This window comes from Gorilla gorilla, chromosome 18 (genome assembly GCF_029281585.2).
Source record: "Gorilla gorilla gorilla isolate KB3781 chromosome 18, NHGRI_mGorGor1-v2.1_pri, whole genome shotgun sequence".
NCBI classification, from domain to species: Eukaryota; Metazoa; Chordata; class Mammalia; order Primates; family Hominidae; genus Gorilla; species Gorilla gorilla.
This window is the reverse complement of record NC_073242.2, coordinates 95,507,501-95,529,237: the sequence shown is the minus strand read 5'-3', so window position 1 is coordinate 95,529,237 and position 21,737 is coordinate 95,507,501. Positions and strand designations below refer to the sequence as shown.

The 21,737-nt window shown below is 47.6% G+C and overlaps 1 protein-coding gene across 2 annotated transcripts in view; it reads right to left on the bottom strand.

The window, feature by feature from the left end:
- Positions 1-228: 228 nt before the first annotated feature.
- CDH5 (cadherin 5) overlaps positions 229-21,737 on the bottom strand; it is a 38,976-nt gene continuing 17,467 nt past the window's right edge. For both annotated transcript variants that reach the window (XM_004057752.5, XM_019012756.3), the window contains 10 exons: positions 18,182-18,470; positions 16,719-16,835; positions 15,633-15,797; positions 14,565-14,752; positions 12,772-13,019; positions 8,849-8,991; positions 6,939-7,063; positions 6,493-6,598; positions 4,039-4,284; positions 229-2,379 (listed from right to left, as the gene is read on the bottom strand). In XM_004057752.5, the coding sequence (XP_004057800.1) occupies positions 1,862-2,379; positions 4,039-4,284; positions 6,493-6,598; positions 6,939-7,063; positions 8,849-8,991; positions 12,772-13,019; positions 14,565-14,752; positions 15,633-15,797; positions 16,719-16,835; positions 18,182-18,470 (2,145 nt within the window). In that variant the 3' untranslated portion in view covers positions 229-1,861. The remainder of the gene's footprint in view (positions 2,380-4,038; positions 4,285-6,492; positions 6,599-6,938; positions 7,064-8,848; positions 8,992-12,771; positions 13,020-14,564; positions 14,753-15,632; positions 15,798-16,718; positions 16,836-18,181; positions 18,471-21,737) is intronic.

Sequence of the window (21,737 nt, the reverse complement as noted above, 5' to 3'; positions counted from 1 at the left end):
CACAAGTGCTCTCTCAGCTCTAAAAATGGAAGAATCTCAAAGGTTTTCTTTCTCTTTTTTTGAGACAGGATCTCACTCTGTCACCCAGGCTGGAGTGTAGTGGTGCGTTCAGAGCTCACTGAAGCCTTGATCTCCCAGGCTGAAGTGATTCTCCTATCTCAGCCTCCCAAGTAGCTGGGACCACAGGTGCCTGCCACCATGCCTGGCTAATTAATTTTTTTTTGGTAGAGATAGGGTCTCCCTATTTGCCCAGGCTAAAGATTTTTCTTTATTTAGGTATAAAAAAATACAGTACTTATCATGCACCAGTTTGGCCAATATATAGACATTATCTGTAGAGCAATTACTTCAATTATAGAAAATAGAAGGTTACAGGAATTGTTTTTCCAACTAAAAAACCTGAATTAATATTGTTAACCTAAATAACAACCTGCTTATTATGCAAAAACCCTTATTCTATATGTCTGTGAGAGCTAGAAACTTGTAAGTATCATTAGTAAAAAAAATCATTATAAGAAGCTAGTTATCGGTTAAAACAAACAAGTCAGTGTTATCTACAATCGCTTGCAGTGTAAGGGGCTTTGCCCAGAGTGGGAACCTCGGTCCATGACGAAGGGTGAGCTGGGTGTCTCCTTCCCTGCCCCTCTGTTGACTGATGCCACTTCTCCAAGGTGTGTTTGCAGTGAAACGTTCCAGTGGAAGACGCATGGGTGACCACAGAGGTCATGGGCAGGGCAGGGCCTTGCCTTCTGCAAGGTGTGCCTGAGGGTCAGTTCCCTGAGATGTGACAACAGCAAGGTGTAAAGGCACATGGCTCGGCTCCGTCATGCAGTCATGAGTGGGTTTGGACATTGTCCAGTCTTGCTAAAGGCCACATCCTGGGTTCCTCTAAACCAAGGGATAAGGAGTAGACAGAGAAAAGAAAGAGAGCATGGATTGGCGACCAGGTGAGGCAGAGAAGGGGAGAGGTCTTCTGCTCTGGGAACATCTGCCCCTTCTCAGGCAAAACTGGAGGGGTGCTGAGGAGTCTCAAAGCAAGGTCTCAGCTCTTCCAGGCCTTCTCCAGAGGGGGTGGGTGTGGAGGTGGCCCTCACCCTGTGATCTGTCACTCCTGATCCCCACTGCCCCTCCAGAATGAATTCACAGTTGCTTCAAAGTTTAATAAGCCATTTCCCTGAATGTGGTTCAGTGCTCAGTACAGCACAGTTACTGGCATGGCAGGCCAGTGAGGTCACTTCAGGACCCAAGGTCAGGAGCTGCCATGGGGCCCCTTCCTCCCTCTTGACAGGCCTGGAGAGGGGTTGGGGAGTGGTGGGGCACTTGGAGTGGAGTATGGAGTTGGAGCAGGGCTAGGGCTCCCGAGAGAGGGCATGATGGTCAGTCTCCCTTGGGAATGGGCTGCAGAGAATCCTGCCCCACAAGTCAAGCTGTCCAGGCCTTTGCCTCCAGGCAGATAGGCACCAGGACCTCACCAGCCTTACAAGCGCCTTCAGGGACCCTAGAAAAAGACCCTGCAGCAGTTAAACACAGTCTGTTTTGCTTTGCAGCCTTGGGGAGCCAGAGGAAGTCTTTGAGTTAGACGGCGGTCTGTGGGTGACAGGGTTATGTGGATGTCTGAGCCCAGACAGAACACCAGCCTGGATTTGCCAGCATTTGAGAATAGTCATCACTGACATATATTCCTGGACATTTCAGGAACCTGGAGTTTGCTATCCCAAGGCTGATGAGGTCTCTGGGACCCACGAGGAAGGGGTGCTGGGCTGGGGAGTCACTGCCATTTTTGGAGGCTGTGGTGCCTGGCGTCTGACTGGCCTGGGCTGCAGGGGGTTTGGGCCCCCAGGCCCAGAGTGACCTCGGCCGCCTAATACAGCAGCTCCTCCCGGGGGTCCGAGCCGTACAGCTCAGCCAGCATCTTAAACCTGGGTCCCCAGTCGTTAAGGAAGTCGTAATCCACGTCAGAGTCGGATGAGTCGGTGCCCAGGGAGCTGAGGGACTCGGCTATGGACTCGGAGCCCTCGTAGCCGTAGATGTGCAGCGTGTCGTAGGGGGGGCCGTCGCCGTCGTGGTCCGCCTCGTCCTTCTTCACCTCGATCATGGCTGCCATCTCCCCGGGCCCTCCGTGTGCCCCAGGCGCGTGCCGCGGTGGCTTCTGCACCTGCGCATAGAGGGACGGCCGGGCGTCCAGCGCGGGCCGCGGGGGCTTGGCCCCGCCGCGGCGCACCGAGTTGAGCACCGACACATCGTAGCTGGTGGTGTCCATCTCGCCGCCGCCCTCCTCGTCGTAGGTGACCAGCTGCTCGTGGATCTCCGGCACGCTCTTGCCGTGCGCGCGGGCCTGCTTCCGGAGCCGCCGCCGCAGGAAGATGAGCAGGGTGATCACTGCGGCCAGGGAGCCGAGCAGCAGAGTCAGACAAGGCTGGGGGCCTGGGCGGCCCCCCATGCCCCCATCCCCACTGCCCCCTGCAACCCCACCCCCACGCCCTCCCAGCATGCCCATCCCTTTGGCCCCCCCTTCCCCTGCAACCCCATCCTTTTGGCCCCCCTTCCCCTGCAACCCCATCCTTTTGGCCCCCCTTCCCCTGCAACCCCATCCTCGCCGTTCCCCCATACCCCCATCCCCGCCATCCCCCTACACCCCGTCCCTGCCGCTCCCCCGCACATTCATCCCCACCTCGCCCGACACTCCCACCCCTGCCGTTCCCCCACACCCATGGGCAGGTGCGGATGCTCAGCCTGTGGGAATCTCTGAGGGGTGTGGCTATGTGAGGGTCTTGGATCCCTAAGGAGGGGTAGACCTTGAAGTGCAGAGAGCTTCTAAAATTAGGCTCAGGCCTTCTAGCTTTGAGTTACTGAACAAACTACTATATACATAAGTAAAGCTAGGATGCCCTGGAAGGCAGCCCTGCCCCCCAGCCTCAGTTTCCTTGTCTGTAAAATGGAAATGATGACCTCCCTGCTCTGTTTATATTTGGGAGGATGGTTGTGAGGTCAAATGCAATTCTATTTGTGGTGGGGATGCCATCATCATCATTAATTATTAATAAAGGAGAAATCTCTGCTGGAGAAATCCCAGAAGTGGGGCATACCGAGGCCACTCTCAGGAGGGCTACAGGCAGGAGAGGCCTGGAGTCTGTATTGCAGGTGCCCCGTGGCTGTATCCAGGCCTTGCCATGAGTGCCGGGGTGATCTCTAATCACCTGAGGGCTTCCTCTGGAGGATCAGCCCCTGCTGCGTCTCATGGCGAGTGAAATGCAGGATACAGTACATCACTGTGCTCCCCCGGTGGGATGATGCTGGGGGGTGGCCCCACGCTGCCTCCCGGCAACCCTGTGGGAGGAGGCTCCAGTTCCTCACGATGGGAACATTCCACCTTCGCTGGCCTCCTCCCTTCCCAGCTTCACTCCCCCTCTGCCTTAGGAGGTATCCAGGGAAAGAAACCACCTCCCAAATAAACCACTTCCACCCCAATCCTCATCCCAGGGCTGCTCCCTGGGAAATCCAAACTAAGGCCTACAATGCTCCTAAAATTTCTGAGGCCCAAACAAGAAAAAAAATATGTATCAAGGCCGGAGGAATTCTATAAAAAGAAAGAAAGCACGTGGAGACAATCTAAACTAGAAGTTTTTAAACTTTCCATTTTAGAACTGGATCCTTTTTCCTTTTTCAAAAATAGGTTTTATGTAAATACATGCCCAGAACAATGCCTGGCACACAGTAAATGCTGAAAATATCTAAGTGGAAGGAGTGACTGTTATGTATAAGTTATTTTAAAGTGATACTGGCCTGATGCGTGGGGGAGGAGTCCTGAGTCCCACTCCCTCCTCCTCCCTGGCTCATCCCCCACTGTGAGCACCCAGGTGGATGGAGCTCACATCCTGCATCCTGCACATGAACTGGCTAAGGGCTGCATTGCAGATTGGAGGCAGGGTTGGGCCTGAACCTCTGGCCTCTACTTTTCCTGTGAAGCTTCCCCGCCTCCCAACACCTTCCATCCCCTTCCACCCACTGTGTCTCCTCCCCACCCTGCCCAGCACTGACCTATGATGGTGAGGATGCAGAGTAAGATGGCTACCACTGCCTGGATGCTCACGCCCACCTGGGCAGCCATATCCTCGCAGAAGGTGAACTCGCCCTGCTCGTTGCACTTGCACACGGCCACGGTCAGCGTGCTGGTGCCCGTGCGACTTGGCATCCCATTGTCTGAGATGACCACGGGTAGGAAGTGGACCTTGGTATGCTCCCGGTCAAACTGCCCATACTTGACTGTGATGTTGGCCGTGTTATCTGGAAACACCAAGGCCTCGGAGTCAGGCTTTGCCATCTGCACAGATGGGGAAACCTGGCTCCTCCAGGAAGCCCTCTCTGACTGCACCAGCCTGCGTGCTCCCTGGGCTGCTTTTCTGCCCTTTGCACCCAGCACCTCTTGTTTCAGCCATCTGAGTGCAGGTCTGTTCCTCCACAGAGGGGATATTTTGGGGCAGCTGCTTTGACCCAATCTCCAAGAATGCCTTGGTGAAAGAAGGTCAAATCCTTTGCTTTCTGTATTTGTGGGCAACCGATGCCTCTCCCCTTCCTCTTCCCTAACCCCACTCCAGTAACAGGAGGTTTTCTCTTTCAGCTCAATTAATTAATGCTCCGTTTCAAGCTTTGACAAGCAGTGGGGAAAAATAAAGTTTTAAAAAGTCTTTTAGCATTAGGCTAACTTCTAAGGCAGCTTCTGCTCTCTCTGAAAATCCATTGTTACATTGTTGAAAACAGTAAAAACAATGGGCATGTCCCTTGGGGCACAGAGAAAATGATTACATATAGAATTGCGGGTTTCCCAGGCAGTTTGGAACTGGGAAATGCTTTTGTCCAAATATTGGCCCCGCCCACCTTCCCAGATCCAATCAGTGGTTTCCTGTACCCAAGAATCCCCCAGGGAGCTTTTAAAACATGCTGATTTTCAGACCCTTATGCTCACACACACTTCTTATTCAGTGGTTCTGGGCAGAGGCCAGATAATCTGCCTTTTGCAGGGTCCCAGGAGGTTGTAATGTCAACGATCAGAGAAGGATCCAGGAACTCCCTACTCCAGGATTTACTTAGCTACACAGGCTCCACACACTGGATTGAAAAACCCAGGAATCCATCTTTTCGATTTTGAATGAAAGCCAATTATATTTCATTATTCATAATTACATTTCAGCATTAAGTCTATTATATTTCAAAATAAACTATATGTCATTGACACTTATGGGAGAAACTAGAGATTTTGACATGCAGGATGTTCATGATATAAGTGAATTTGACACCAACAGACTTGCCTCCTATTGTATATGGGTGTCTTTGGGGTGGCACTGAATCTTTCTACTGTATTGCAGATCCCCACTCTGAGATGGGACTGAGGTGGACATTGGGGAGGGGGTGACATTTTTGCCACATTATTTACTTCTAATGACAACTGGGTGTTGAATGGTCTGTCATTGACTGTCAACACATCAGGGCCACCTTCTCCATCCCACAGGAGTCTCCTTAAGGACTCGTCTGTGGTTGATCCCTCAAGTCTGCCTCCAACTTTCAGGGACCCCGCTCCCAGTCTTCCTCAAATGTAGCAATGGGCTGCTGCAATACAGCCATCCTCATCCACCATAGTTTTGCCCATTAGGGGCAGGCAGGAATTCCATCCCATGCTAGGTGAAGGATCACTCTATTTAAACCCAAGGGGAATTTTCTCTATTTTTCTGAGGAAATTTCAGAGGCCATGGAAGATTGCCTACTTGTGGCTGGAATGAAGTCAATTCAGCATCATCACTCAAGTCAGCACCTGCTCCTCAGAAGCTCTGATTGGCTGCTAATGACATCACACGGGCCACCCTGCTAATCGTGAGTAATCATTGTAGCTGGATTAAAACAAAGCTCACTGTATCCTTGGGATTTAGGATTTCACATTTCCAGTTTTGACTCTTTGGGAATGACCTCAAAGTTCCATGTTTAATTTGCAGTTTTGCTGACCCATAGAGCCTCCAGTGTGGGAGGGGACTCCTTGGCTAGTTCTTGAACTGAGCTGACTGCCTGCATCCTCACATCTGTTCTGCACTCCTCGCTGGCTCCTTGCAGGCGATGTGGACTTGGGAGTTTGGATGGAGTGTCTCTGACCATTGCATAGACCAATTGTACAATGTATGCGGCAGAAATTGTACAAAATATCTAATGATTTGAAAATCCCAGTGGGAGCCTGCCCTCAATTTGTTGGCCTGGTCTTTGACCTTGGTGCCTCGAGACTCAAATAACCTCACCCCGACCCTGTTAGATCCAACTGACTGCGTTTGTTCTTTTTTTGGAGACAGGGTCTCGCTCTGTCACCTGGGCTGGAGTGCAGTGATGTGATCATAGCTCACTGCAGCCTCAAACTCCTGGGCTCAAGCGATCTTCCTGCCTCAGCCTCCTGAGTAGCTGAGACTACAGGCATGGGTCATCACGCCTGGCTGAACTGATTACTTTGATGCCTACCGTGATTATCCGTGAGGGTAAAGTTGTTCTCAGTATTCAAGGTGAATTTGAACTTCACGTTTCGTGGTGTTATGTCCTTGTCTATTGCGGAGATCTGCAGGACCAGCTGGAGTGTGGAAGACAGGAGATAGTCAGTGATGGTGGTGGGGTGGTCTGAGGTTTAGCGATGGAGCCTTTGGGTTTAGTCCTGACCATGGCTGTTTCCCACCTGCAACACTCACCTATTTAGTTCTTCATAAAGCCACTCTTTCTACTTCCCTGCCCCGCCAATCTACTCCCCACATATTCTCTCTGAGCCTCAGTTTCTCCATCTGTAAAATGGGCATAATGTTATTTTCCTCAAGGCTATTGTACAGGGGAACTCCTGCTGACTCTGTTGAGCAGTTCTGCCCCCCAGCCTGCCCCAGGGTGGTGCTGCCTTCCCCTCCCACCTGAACCAGACTCACCTGGCCATGGGCAGCGTTCTCACACACTTTGGGCTGGTAGGGGTGGGCAAACTCCGGGGCATTGTCATTCTCATCCAAAACTTCAATGTGGACTTGCACAATGGATTCTTTTCCTGTGGGGGTTCCTGCAGGGGAGAAGACTGTTGCCATTATGGGCTCAGCTGATGCTGGCCCTGGGGGGTGGAAGATGTGTGGAAGGAGGGCTGCCCTATGGAGGCCACTTTTTGTAGGAGGAGGCTGTGGAACAGAGGCCCAGGATGGTGTTCTGGATAAAAGGAGTTTGGTGGGGGGAGGTGTTAAATCTCATCCATAAGGTTTACTGAGGTATTACTTTGATTATGAGAATCCAAAAGGTAAACCACCTAAGTGCATTAAAAAACTATTGTAATTAAATTCCTAAAATTAAAAATTTAATTATTTGATTAAATACATAAAACATAATAAATTAATCATAAAAGAATTGAAAAGGTAAACAACCTAAGTGAGATTGGGTTAGTAAACTAGGCTACTGGAAAAGACTGAAATGGATGGCCACTGACAATGCCTATGTCAATTACATCTTAAACATATAATTAAAAAAAAATTTAAGGCCGGGTGCTGTGGCTCACCCCTGTAATTTCATACTTTGAAAGGCCCAGAAGGGAGGATTGCCTGGGGCCCAGAGTTGGAGACAAGCCTGGGAAACATGGTGAGACCTCATCTGTACAAAAAAAATTAAGACATTTGCTGGGCAATGTGGTGCACGCCTGTAGTCCCAGCTGCTCAGGAGGCTGAGGTGGGAGGATCATTTGAACTCAGGAATTAGAGGCTGCAGTGAGCTGTGATCGTGCCACTGCACTTCATCCTGGACAACAGAGTGAGACCCTGTTTCTCTCTTAAAAAAAAAATTAGTACCATGAGAAAGTGGTTCTGGAATAAGGTTAAGTAAAGGTTAAGTAAAAATGTGGAATATAATATCTTACACAAACATTACAATCTCATGTAAGTATAAAAATATGTATAAAAATAAAAATACATGAATGTGCTAATAGTAACTGTCTCTGCATGGTGGCATTGGTGGGAGGAGTATTTTCTTCTCCTTTTCTGTATTTTCCGTATTTTAAGCCATTTAAATGTAAAGAGTCTATGAATGGGATTATGTGGAGGAGACAGAAGCAAAGACTGATCTGGCCAAACATGCAGGAGTCCATTACAGTTTGGGGCAGCAGCTGTGTTGGCAGAAGTGAGTCTGGGTGGGCCCGGCAGGCCAAGGGATCCTTGGCCTAGCGGGCTCCTGGGTAAAGTGGGAGTATTAATAGTTCTCCTGGAGGGTGATTGTGATTTTCTAATATAGATAGAGGATGCAAAACTCCAACTCTTGCCCCTCCCTCTGGCAAAAATTACACAATTTCTGGAGAACCTCACAATCTCAAAGTTGGAAGCTGCTTCACATTTTGAATTCTACCTATTAACTGGTGCATAAACACCCTCTGAAGGAACATTTCCCAAACAGTCATGATACTAAGAATCATGGGACCCTTGTTAAATGCACATCTCTGGCTCACTGGACCAGAACCTGCAGGGTGGAGTAGAGCTTTATGCTTAATAGGTGACTTGGGTGATTCTCGTCACAGAGACATCTGCGCAGCCTGTTTCGTGACAGTGGTTTTCAAACTGTGACATGCATGAGATTCCGATTCAGTGTGGGGGTGAGGCCCGAGATGCACTTCCAACAAGGTCTCAGGGGATGTTGATACTGCTGGTTCAAGGACCACACTTGGGCATGGAAGCTCTATAGCATCCCAACCAGCGGGTGCTTCAGCAGGCACTTCTAATACGTCTAGAGACCCCAAATTGTTGATTATGCCAGTTTTGGAAGAATGAGGGAAAAGGAAAAGAATCCAGGTGCCCTGGCAGATGTGGCCACTCACCAGTGGAATCCAGTTCTTTGGCCTCCACAGTCAGGTTATACCAGGGGTAGACTTCTCTGTCCAGTTCTTTCTCATTGTAAATGTCCCCCTTTTTTGTGACTCGGAAGAACTGGCCCTTGTCACTGGTCCTGCGGATGGAGTATCTGCCCAGGGGAGAGAGTTTCATGGCTTTCCATTGTTCTTTGCTGAGTCTACACTCCTCAGCATGATGGACAAGGCCCTTCTGCATCTGTCCCCTGCATCCCACTCCATGCCCCTCTCTCACTGCTCATTGCACTCTGCCACTCAGACAAGAGCGGACCTACACAGAGGGATTCAGGATAGCAAGATAATGTCTTTGATCTTAGTTACATTGCCATCACTGGACTGGAGGTGGTACCTGAGACCATCAGATGCACTTTCAGAGCTGAACAGGTGACATCACACCATAGCTGGGACTTGTTTTAGTGATTAATGAAAAGATCATTGGGCAAGAGCCAGGAAGGAATACAAAAAGAGCTGGAAGAGATAAGAGGTAATTACAAAGAAATTAACTTTGTGAAATAAAAAACTTAAAAAGTTCTTTCAGAAATCAGGAAAAATCTATGGAAAGATAAATATATATATTTTGTGTATATAGGAATAATAGTTGCTATTAATGAGGAAAATCCCAGAACAAACAGAACAGAAGAAATAACAAAAAAAAAAAAAAAAGAAAAAAAAAAAAAGAAAAGAAAACTTTCCTGATCTGAAGAAAGGCTTGAGTCTACAGATTATAAGATGTCATTGACATCAGGCATCATTGAAAAAAACCCCAATATTTAGGCAAATCCTAATGACACTTACGGATTTCAAGGCTGTGTGAAGAAACTGAAAAGAGTCCAGACAGAAAGAAATAATTTCCTTATGAAGAAAGAAAAATCAGATTTGCCTCAGATGCCCCCACAAAATTAAATACTAGAATACATTGATAGTATTTTTGAAGGGAAGTGTTTATAATCTGAGGACTATATGAATACATCTAGGTGTTATTAGAAGGCAAGGTTGGGCATGGTGGCTCACATCTGTAATTTGAGTGCTTTGGGAGGGGCTGAAGCTGGAGGTTTGCTTGAGGCCAGGAGTTCAAGACCAGCCCAGGTGACAGAGTGAGACCCTGTCTCACCAAAAAAAAAAAAAATTAGCCTGCTGTGGTGGTGTGTGCCTGTAGTCCCAGATACTCAGAGGCTGAGGTGGGAGGGTTGCTTCAGCCTAGATGTTCAAGGCTGTAGTGAGCTATGGTTGTGCCACTGCACTCTAGCCTGGGTGACAGAGGAAGAACCTGTCCCCCCCACCCCCCAAAAAAGGCAAAGAACTAATATATTTGTGTCCTGAATTTTTTTTTGAAAACTTACTGTATCTAACTAAACATCTCAATATAAAGTAAAAACCTGGCATGGGAAGAATTAAAACAAAACTATTGATTTGTTTATCATACATAGAAAAGCAACGGGTGTGTGTACGTGTATAATAGTTTTAACTAGAAAATATAGGTCCAAGAAAACATTTTAAATTTTGCAGATAGAAGTAAATCTCACTGGTAGAAATAAAAATGGATGCACCTCATCCAAATATCTAGGAGAAAAAAAAATAAAGAAACATAGACTGTATAGCAAAGATGAGGAAAAAGAAAAAAAGCCATTAAGTTTGATAAATGAGAAATGTAAAACAAGATAAAAGAAGTAACATCAAACATATCAATTATGATGAAAAATGTAAATAGGTTAAACACAAAGCATTTCAGTTTAGATTAAAAAGCAAAGCCAAATGCATTCTTGTTTTCAAGAGACAACTTAATGCCAAATGACCTGGAAAAGTTAAAAGTAAAGGTTGGAAAATTTGCATTAGGCGAATATGAATAACATGAAAACAGGACTAACAAATGTAACATCAGGAAACAGAATTAAAGGCAAAATATTTAAGCAGAACAAATTGGCTAATTACATTTGGATGAAAGTTACGAACCATAATGAAGGTAAAATAGTTGCAAACCTTTGTTAACTGAATAGAAAAATTTAAATACATAAAGTCAAAACTTAGATATTCTAGGAAGAAGTGGACACAAATACAATTGTATCACATCACAGAACAAGCTAAAGTAAAACAAAAAAAAACCATATGACTTATAAATGAAAATAAAGAAATCAAATCAATCTCTTAAATAAACCCTTGGATCAAAGGAGAAACAAAAATTATAATTACAGGCTATTTAGAAAAGAATGGCAATGAAGAGTAGTCCCAAAACTTAGGATATGAGGCCAAAATGGAAGAACATATTTTGTCCTTAATAAGAAGACTTAATACCCTTGAAACATTAGCTACACCAAAATTAATATATAAACACTAATGTTTATAATATATAAACACTAATGTTTATAATATATAAACACTAATGTTTATAATATATAAACACTAATGTTTATAATATATAAACACTAATGTTTATAATATATAAACACTAATGTTTATAATATATAAACACTAGAATTCTAATGTTTAAAAAACCTGGGTACAAAATTTTATATTTCACAAAAGAAAAAATGAGAGTTGACAAAAAATTATATCAAATAAAAAAGTAACATGGGAAGGACTTTTATGTATATCTAAGACCTAGTGTAAAGCTATATGGTTTGGATCTGTGTCCCCACCGAATCTCATGTTGAAATGTAATCCCCAGTGTTGGAGGTGGGCCCTGGTGGGAGGTGGATAGACCATGGGACAGAGTTCTCATGAATGGGTTAGCACCATCCCCTAGGTTCTGTTCTCAAGATAGTGAGTTATCATGAGATCAGGTTGTTGAAAAGTGTGTAACAACTCCCTTCCCACTCCTGTTCTGGCCGTGTAAGACGTGCCTGCTTCCCCAGGACTGTAAGTTTCCTGAGGTCTCCCCAGAAGGAGAAGCCACTATACTTCCTGTTAAACCTCTTTTCTTTATAAATTACCCAGTCTTAACTATTTCTTTATAGGAGAATGGACTTATACAAGCTAGTAGAATAAAACAGAATAGCTTTGCTATAGAATGATGGATAGGACAGAGAATTAGAAGTAGATACAAGTATATACAGAAAACAGTATATAATGAAGGTGGGAAAACGATGACTTATTATTATAATATTTAGTAAATGGTGCTGGCAAAATCAGCTATGCATCTGCAATAAAATAAGATTGAATTGAATTTATACTTACTATTGCATATTATATGGCTCTAAAAAGTATCTGTTGGAACTATATCATTTTTTTCTAAAGATTGTAAAAGAGAAATTTAGTTAAGATGGAAGAGCAAATATCGATGAAACGAGCATGGCATGATCCAAAAAAATTTTAAAACAATCAAACATCAAAAGCAAACAGACAACAACAAACCCACCATAAATGCATCCACATGTTTGTGTGGTCACGAAAAGAAAGGAGCAATAGGACCAGGTTAGGCCACGAACATGAGTTATCTGAGAGTGGGGGTTATCAGTGTTTTCTTGGTAGATCTCTGTGTTGTTTCACTGTATAAAATGAACACTTCTTACTTTTGTGGTTTGGGGAAGATAGATTCAAGAACACAGTTTTAGTGAAGGGGCCTCTGGTGTGTCATATGATTGGTTGCTTTCTTGACTGTCAGATCTTACCACATAGGACTGGTGAGAGCTGTGGTGCAGAGAATAAGCCTTCAAGGCTGGACAGAGGACAAGTAGCTCTGGATGCCCAGGACCATGCTAGGTGGGGGAGCCTGGGCAGGTCAAGATGCCAGGCTGCCAAGTGCAAGAGCTTGGGCTTCTGGTCTTGCCTCTGTCACTTTCCCAGTAAGTGCTAGGAGAAGCCAGTTCCCCTCTCTGAGTCCTGGCCTCAGACCAGTAGGCATAGGAACATCCAGGCCGGATTGTCCTTATCATCCTCATCGACACACGCCCCCTTACCCAATGCTATGCCTAGCCGCGTCAGGGTCCATGGCCAGCACTGTGCCAATCAGAGGCTTCTTCTGGTTTTCCTTCAGCTGGAAGTGGTAGAAAGGCTGCTGGAAAATGGGGGGCTCGTCCACATCTGTGATGTTGATAATGACCTGGGCTCTGTTTCCCGCGGGAGGGCTCATGTATCGGAGGTCGATGGTGGGGTCTGTGGCCTCGACGATGAAGCTGTATTGCTGGATGTATTCATAATCCAGAGGCTGCGTAAGAAAAAAGGATGGTGAGTGCCTGCTCTGGGCCAAGCATGTGTGTGGCACATGATCTGCACAGCAACCATGCAAGGTAGTACCAGGATGACACCCATTTTATAGATGAGGGGCCCATGGTCTTGACAAGTGATATTTCTGAGGTCATCAAGACAGCGGCTGGGCCTGGTGTCTGTCTTCAGCTGCTCCCCATTTCATCTCAGCAGCCTCATGGCCACACCCACAACACTGGCTCTGTGCCTGGCCCTATTTCCAGCGTTTGGGGCATGGAATGGATCAACTATGGTCCTGCTCTTAAGGGCGCCACTAGTGGTTCTACCCACAGGTCCTTAAGGACAGGCTTTTTCTTTGTTTTTGATACAGAATATTGCTCTTGGTGCCCAGATTGGAGTGCAATGGCGCCATCTCCGCTCACTGCACCTTCTACCTCCCAGGTTCAAGTGATTCTCCTGCCTCAGCCTTCCAAGTAGCTGGGATTACAGGCACCTGCCACCACGCCCGGCTAATTTTGGTATTTTTAGTAGAGACGGGGTTTCACCATATTGGCCAGGCTGGTCTCAAACTCCTGACCTCAGGTGATCCACCTGCCTCGGCCTCCCAAAGTGCTGGGATTAGAGGCGTGAACGACCAGGCCCGGCCGGACATGCTTTTTCTTTATGCCTTTGCTCAAGATTCTTCTCCTGCCCTTGCCTGCCTAGAAAACTCCTACTCATCCCTCAGGAAGCCAAGCAGAAGGTAATCAGATGCTCTCTCAGAAACCCCTCCCAGCAGAGGTAATTGCTCCCTGTTCAGAGCTGCTGTGTATCACTTACACCCGGCTGTAGTTTTTTTGTTCATGCATATGTCTTCCCCATTCGCTGAGACCTTTGCTGACACTGGAGGCTGTGTCTGCCTCTCCTTGGTGTTTCCAAGCCCCAGCATGGGGCTGCTTCAGAGAAGGACTCAGGCCCAGGACTTGCAATCCTCCGCATGGCCATTCCAGAGACATTTTTTATGCCCCTCACGGGACCTCTCCCTCCTCTTCCAGATTCAGTTAATCTGGCTTCTCTGGCTGTCAGCAGCGTCCAGTGTCAGTGGCCATCCATGTCACCACAATTACTCACTGTTTTCTTCATGCTGATGGATTTCTACTGGCCAGGACACATGGCAGGCCAGAAAGTGCCAGAGAGGTAATAACTCCGGGGGCAGCCCCCAGTCAACACCACAGACAACGGGTGTATAAATACCCCAGCTCCTTCACCCTCAGCTTCTCCAACTCTGAGATGTGTTCCACACTTACCCCCCAATGGGTCATTGCTCCTGGGGCTTCCTGGGATCACCTCCCAGATAAACAATTTACACTCCGTCATGGCCTTAAGATTTGCTTCCCGAGTAACTCGGCCTAAGACACTGGATCACAGTCTCCATGAACACATGACCACCTTGGAGCTTTGATGGTCCTTTGATGGTCTCTGGCCCAGGAGCAATCCCCAAACAGGACCTGTGGGTGCCAAGAGCCCCAAGCCTCACGTTTGACATTGTTGCCATTGGCCTACAAACCTTCATGGGCTTGATGATGCCCTCGTTGTGGGCGGGGTTTGTCTCAATGGTGAAAGCGTCCTGGTAGTCACCCCGCAAGATGCTGTACTTGGTCATCCGGTTCTGGGGCTCATCTGGGTCCTCAACAAACAGAGAGCCCACAGAGGTGCCCACACGGGTGTCTTCAGGCACAACAAATGTGTACTTGGCTGATGCAAACAGAGCACCCCAAAGGGCCTTGGGTTAATGAGATAGACAAGGCGATTGCCTCTTTCAGCTATTCTAACATATTTTGATAAAAGAAATGGGCATAATAAAATAATCATAAATAATAATACCCCTGGGATTCTCAAGGTAAAGAGGGTCTTCCCTATCTGTATGTCCATCCATCCTCCCTCCATCCAATAAATAGCTATTGAGCACCTATGGTATGCCAAGCACTTTGCTAGGGGACCTATCAATGGACAAGAGAGACAAGTCCTGCCTTCAGGGAGCTTATGCCATGTACGAGGAAGCCACTTCAGGACAACTGGCCTGTCTCTAGGGTGGCTGAACAACTGAATGACAGTATCAGCACTGGGAGTTGCAAGTGGAGAGCCATCTGCCCCAGGGCATGGGAAAAGCTCTCATTAGACATTCTTTGTGGGGTGGATCAGTGTGTAGGTGGGGTCAGGGCCCAGCCCTGGCTCTGGATATAGAACTTTGCTGTCCCCATGTTCACTGGCTTGTGGGAATTTCTAGCTGGGACCTGAGTCTCAGGGCTTTGATTTTCCCAAGCCCATGGGATCTGGGTGAAACTGCTTGTGTCTCATGGTGGGACACAGTACAGTGGTGGCATCCAGCAGGGAGTGGGATTTCCCTCTGGCCTATGAGAGGATTGTGGCAGGGGGCAGCAGGATGGCCTTGGGAATGTGGTATTGGGATGGAAGCAGGGCCCCTCCCTTCACCCAAAGGACTCCTTTGGGCATCAGGCCTACCCTGGGATAGAGGGAGAGGTAAAGGGATTTGTAACTCTTTTCCCAGAGCCCCAAGTCACTGAGTCTGGGGTATCCCAGCCCCCCTTCCCAGGGCCCTAGAGGAGGGGCTCACTCTGGGTGAAGAAGGGGAAGTTGTCATTGATGTCTTGCAGAGTGACCAGCACGGTGGCCGTGCCCGAGTCCCCCCGGAGGCCCTGGGCATCTCGCGCTTCCACCACGATCTCATACCTGGCCTGCTTCTCTCGGTCCAAGCTTTTCGTTATTGTGATAATACGTCCTGCAAAAAGATTCCCAGCAGGAGCCATGTTACCAGCTTCTAGAAAATACCGATGCCTAGGGCCTGCCCAGAGAGAACCTGACTTAAGAGCTTCCCAGGTGATTCCACTGTGCAACTGGGGCTGAGAACTGTGAGTCTACAACCCACTACCTCCATAGCCTATACTGTGAGGCCAAAGCTGGCCCAATAGTTGGGTTTGGTATTGGTCCTCGCCACCTGAAATATTGTGTTGACAAAGACCATGAGGCCATATCTAGGCTCAGACGGAAAGAGTGCTGTGATAGATTAGTGATGTCTGCCTTGGTGGGTGCACTGTAGCATAGTAGTGGCATCTGTGCTATGTATTTGCCATCTCTCTGAAAGATAGTTCCACTGGACTTCTTTCTTGCTCCCAAGAGTCAGTCCTTATATTTTTTGTTAAGTCACCACATAAGCAATTACTATGGGCCTTGCTGCCTTTATACATGATCTAACTCAAACTTTACAGCTACCATAAAATATAAATATAAGCATTCCTACCTCCTAGATGAGGGAACTAAGGCTTGCAGAAGTTAGTTGATTTGTCCAAGGTCTCTAGAGGGGGTGAGTGGCAAAGCTGGCTTTGGAAACCAGATCTGTCTGAACCTGCACCCAGAGCGGCTAGCCAGCATCCTCTGCTGCCCCTTGGCCACTTCTTGGGTAACAAGATCCTGATTTTGTTCCCTGGACTTGAGTCCACGTCTTGGGCACCTGCCTGCTTCCTTCTCCCTTGACCAGCCGCCTTGTCTTTACATATGATACTGACTACTTCCATGGTACAGTGTGGTTCAGTAGCTAGTGACACCTGTCAGACTGGACTTCCCTTAGCACATGCACCTGGAATATCCACCTCCCCTTGTCCCTCCAAGTCAGTGACTGTCCAGGAGTGTTAGTCACACAGACCAGAATTATCGATGGCAAAATACTCTTTCCCCTTCAGGATTTGGTACATGACAGAGGCGTGGTCTCCCACAGTGGGGTCGTCTGCATCCACTGCTGTCACAGAGATGACTGAGGTCCCTGCAGAGAGAGAATCCTGGGGTTGCTGACTTGTGACTGCAAGGCCCCTTACCCCATTCCTGGAACAGAGCAGATGGGGCTCAGGCTGTGCTCTGTCCCCGCCTCCCCCACGTCCTGGGAATAAAAGGCTGTTTTGTTTTCTGAGGAGCCTGCATGGGGGCAAAGTGCTGGTGGCAGTGGGGGCCCAGCCAGGTCAACCTTGAAGGGGTCAAAGAGATCAGGTGGTTTGTGTGCTTCCTGGGGAAATGAGGGAGGAGACGGAGGGTTGGGGTCAGGGAGAGAAACTGAGGACAGCAATGAGCTGCTTCTCCCTCTCCTGGAAAGGTGCCCCCAAAGGGGTGGTGTCATTTCTTGCACCCCCTTGAACTCCAGGATCTCACACTCAACCCGAAGGTCTGGTCCCAGGGCCCTGGCTGGAGACTCTGGACTGAAGAGGGAAGCTCTTTTCTGGCACGCTCTGGAGTCTGAGGGGTACTGAAGAGGTGGAGTAGTAACCTCCTGAGCCCAGAGCCCAGGCTGGTGACATACCTTAGGGCTAGTGCTCTGTCCCCCACACCACTCCTGTATGGCCCCTAGAGATGAATCCTTTTGCCTTAGTGGCAGGCCATGACAGTCTTCACGTATAAAGGCTACACTCTTGGTGTGCTAGTCCTGACAGTCAGAGGAAGTGAGTGGGGTTTGTTCCAAAGAGTAGTGAGATATGCCTCTGATGGCCAGGGGTGAGTTCATGATCAAAATCAGGGCACAGTCTATGACTAGGGGCAGGACTCAGTCCATGATCAGAATCAGGGCTCAGTCTTAGACTAGGGTCAGGGCTCATTCAATGATCAGGATCAGGGCTTGGTCTATGACTAGGGTCAGGGCTCAGTCCATGACTAGGGGCAGGGCTCAGTCCATGATCAGGATCAGGGCTAAGTTTATGACTAGGGTCAGGGCTCAGTCCACGATCAGGATCAGGGCTTGGTCTGTGACCAGTGTCAGGGTTCAACCCACGATCAGGATCAGGGCTTGGTCTGTGACCAGTGTCAGGGTTCAACCCATGATCAGGATCAGGGCTCAGTCCAGGATCAGGATCAGGGCCAAGTTTATGACTGTAGTCAGAGCTCAGTCCATGATTAGGATCAGGGCTTGGTCTATGACTAGGGTCAGAGCTCAGCCTGTGGCCAGATCAGAGCTTGTTAGGAACTAGAGTTTCTTTCAAATCATGTAAAGTGGCAACACAGGCATTACAATCACTGCCCTGAACTCACTGGATTCCTACCCCAGGCAGTGAAGTGGCTGATGTGAGAGGTGCCCCCAGGCGGGGGATGAGGGAGGGAGGAGGACAGAGTGGGCATGCAACGTACCCACAGCCGACGACTCAGGCACGGACGCATTGAACAACCGATGCGTGAACACAGGCCAGTTGTCGTTCACGTCATGAACTTTGATGGTGAAGCTGGAAGGAGTCTCCAGGTTTTCGCCGGTGTCCTTGTCCACAATGACAGCAGTGAGGTGGTACTCTGAGATATTCTCCCTGTCCAGCCTCTCAATGGCGAACACGTCTCCTGTCTCTGCGTCGACCCGGAAGACCTTGCCCACATATTCTCCTTTGAGCAGGTACTTGGCATTCTTGCGACTCACACTTGACTTGATCTAGAAAAGAAGAAGTGACATGAGCTGGGAATGGGCAGCAGTGGCTGTGTGTGAGTGAGAGTGTGTGTACACAGGTGTGCATGTGCATGTGTGTGCATGTGGTGTGTGTGGTGCTGGCCAGGGTCCCTAAATATGATACTGAGATTTTTTATCAAGAACCTCTGGCAGCCATAGAAAAAGAATAAAATCATGTCCTTTGCAGCAACATGGATAGAGCTGCAGGCCGTAATCCTAAATGAACCTAAGCGAACTAACCCAGAAGCAACAAATCCAATACCACATATTCTCACTTATAAGTAGGAGCTAAACAATCGGTACATATGGCCATAAAAATGGAAATAATAGACACTGGTGACTCCAAAAGAGGGGAGGTTGGGATGAGGGCGAGGGTGGACAAATAACCTATTGGCTATAATTCACTATTTGGGTAATGGGTATGCTAGAAGCCCAATCCCCACCAATATGCAATATACATGTAACAAACATGGACATGTACCCCTGAAAATAAAATTTTTAAAAAGCCAAAAAAAAAAAGAACCTCTGACTAGTCACCAATGAGTTGTTCTCATGGTGTGAGTTGCCTGGCAGAGCCCCAATATGCCTAGAATGGTGCCTGAACAGAGTAGGTGCTTAGAAAACATTTTTTGAGTGGAAAAAATATACCTGGTGCCATTGGAAGGCAAAGGATATTTTTGCCCCGTAGAAGTCACTTAACCTCTCTAAGTTTTAGTTGCCTCATTTGTAAAATGGAAATATTGCTTCTGATGTTGCTTTGCTCTGAGGAGTAGAACAGCACTTTTGAAGATGAGTTCTGGGAAACACTGAACTCTTCTGCTGTTCCACGCAAAGATGGGGTCCTAGCCAGTGGTGTGCTGGCGCTGGATTGTATCAGCTTGGCTTTCAAGAACCAGCTTAAATTTTCAGGAATATTTGTGAGCTGATTGTTAAATACAGCCATTATTACAAATTAAATTATGTAAACTTACAATTAAATAAATCATATGAAAAACGATGAATTCTCAGAATTCATCGCTTCCTAATTATTTTGCTACCTTTGGCTATGTTTTGAGGTTATCTGTGTTTATGGTATCTGTATGCTGGAAATGCTACATAATGATGTGCTCACGAGGATCTTCTCCCATCTTGTCTTGGCCTTCGATGACATCACGTTGATAGCTTGAAATGAGACATGGTGAGAATATTTACACCATGGAAATTGGCAAGTGCTACGAATCAGAACTTTTCCCCTGGACAGCCAGTTGTCAAACATTTATCAGCACACCCCTGGGCCCAGTACAGAAAATGGTGCATAAAATATTCTCTTCTTGGAGATTTACAATGTACAGCTCTGCAGAAAAGAACTCCAGCGAGCTTTGTGTAACTCAGGATTTTCCATACTTCTTAGACCACAGAACCATTTTTCTGTGTAACATGTACTGTTCATGTCCCAAGGAGTAAGATTTGGAAAATAATATATGTAAAGCATCTTACGCCAAACAGGGTTCTATAAATGCTAGTTAATAATTATCAATAACAGAGCCACAGTTTAGAGGATCTCCATTTAAAGAATCATAGAAACAGAAAATACTAGGAACAGTATAGTTCCTATAGAATAGTGTTCTATGCATATACAATGATACTCTCATAGAAGGTTAGTATGTCCCCAAAATAGAATTCTATTCAATTAAAAAATAGAACTTGGTGCCTGGGAGGTGCCAGGCCCCCACTAGGAGTACAGAGGGTACAGATCCCACTGTGGCTCTCAGGATCTAGGTTTGCAGCCTCAGAGGCTGGCATGCTGAGGAAGTGCAACATTGCTTTTTTGTTTGTTTGTTTGTTTGTTTTTTGAGACAGAGTTTAGCTCTGTTGCCCAGGCTGGAGTGCAGTGGCACGATCTTGGCTCACTGCAACCTCCGCCTCCTGGGTTCAAGCGATTATTCTGCCTCAGCCTCCTGAGTAGCTGGGATTATAGGCATGTGCCACCGCGCCTGGCTAATTTTTCTATTTTTAGTAGAGACAGGGTTTCACCATGTTGGCCAGGCTGGTCTCAAACTCCTGACCTCAAGTGATCTGCCTGCCTTGGCCTCCCAAAGTGCTGTGATTACAGGTGTGAGCCACCACGCCCAGCCTCTTTTTTTTTTTTTTTTTTTTGAGACAGGGTCTCGCTCTGTAGCCCAGGTTGGAGTACAGTGGCTCAGTGTTGGCTCACTACAACCTCCCCGTCCTGAGCTCAATCAATCCTTCTGCCTCAGCCTCCGGAGTAGCTGGGACTACAAGTGTGCACCACCAAGCTTGGCTAATTTTTGTATTTTTTTGTAGAGATGGGGTCTCACTATGTTGTCCAGGCTGTTGTCAAACTCCTGGGCTCAAGCAATTCTCCTGCCTTGGCCTCTCAGAATGCTGGGATTACAGGCATGAGCTACTGAGTCTGCCTCACATCATTTAAAGTCAAATAGAGCAAGGGCTTTTGTGTGAAGGCATCTGGTGAGGACTCTTTAGAAAGGCTGGACTCGGGGTGGGGGCATGGTGGCTCATGCCTGTAATCCCAGCACTTTGGGAGTCCAGGGTGGGTGGATCACTTGAGGTCAGAAGTTTGAGACCAGCCTGGCCAACATGGTGAAACCCCATCTCTATCAAAAAAAAAAAAAAAATTAGCTGGGTGTGGTGGCACACGCCTGTAGTCTCAGCTACTTGGGAGGCTGAGGGAGGAGGGTCATTTGAGCCTGGGAGGCAGAGGTTGCAGTGAGCCAAGATCACGCCACTGCACTCCAGCCTGGGTGACAGAGCGAGACTCTGACTCAAAAAAAAAAAAAAAAAAAAAAAAAGGCTGGACTCCTCCAGAGAACTCAGAGAGGCTGGGGTCTCAAGAAAGAAGAGGGAGATTCCAGAGGGTATGGCCACATCCTATGAGGTCTGGAAAGTGTCCCCAGGGTTTAGCAGCAGTGCAGTCATTGGAGCCCTCAGTGAGGGCACTGACAGGGGTTGATGGGGTGGGAAGTTAGATGATGCAGCCTAGGGAAGAGTCTAGAAGGGGAGGAAGTGGAGACAGGGAGTGAGGATCGCCCCCTTAGTCGGGCAGGGTGGGAGAGAGGTGGGCAGCAACAAGCCTCTTGGAGCAAGGCTGTGGTGTGCAGGGGGCAGGTGGGTTCATGAGGAGGTACTAAGGCCCAGTGGCCAGGATGCATGATGAACAGCTGGACTAGAGGCAAGAAACCATGCCTCAGCTCTGTAACCTGTGACCTGCGAGGACAGTGGAGACTCAAAGAG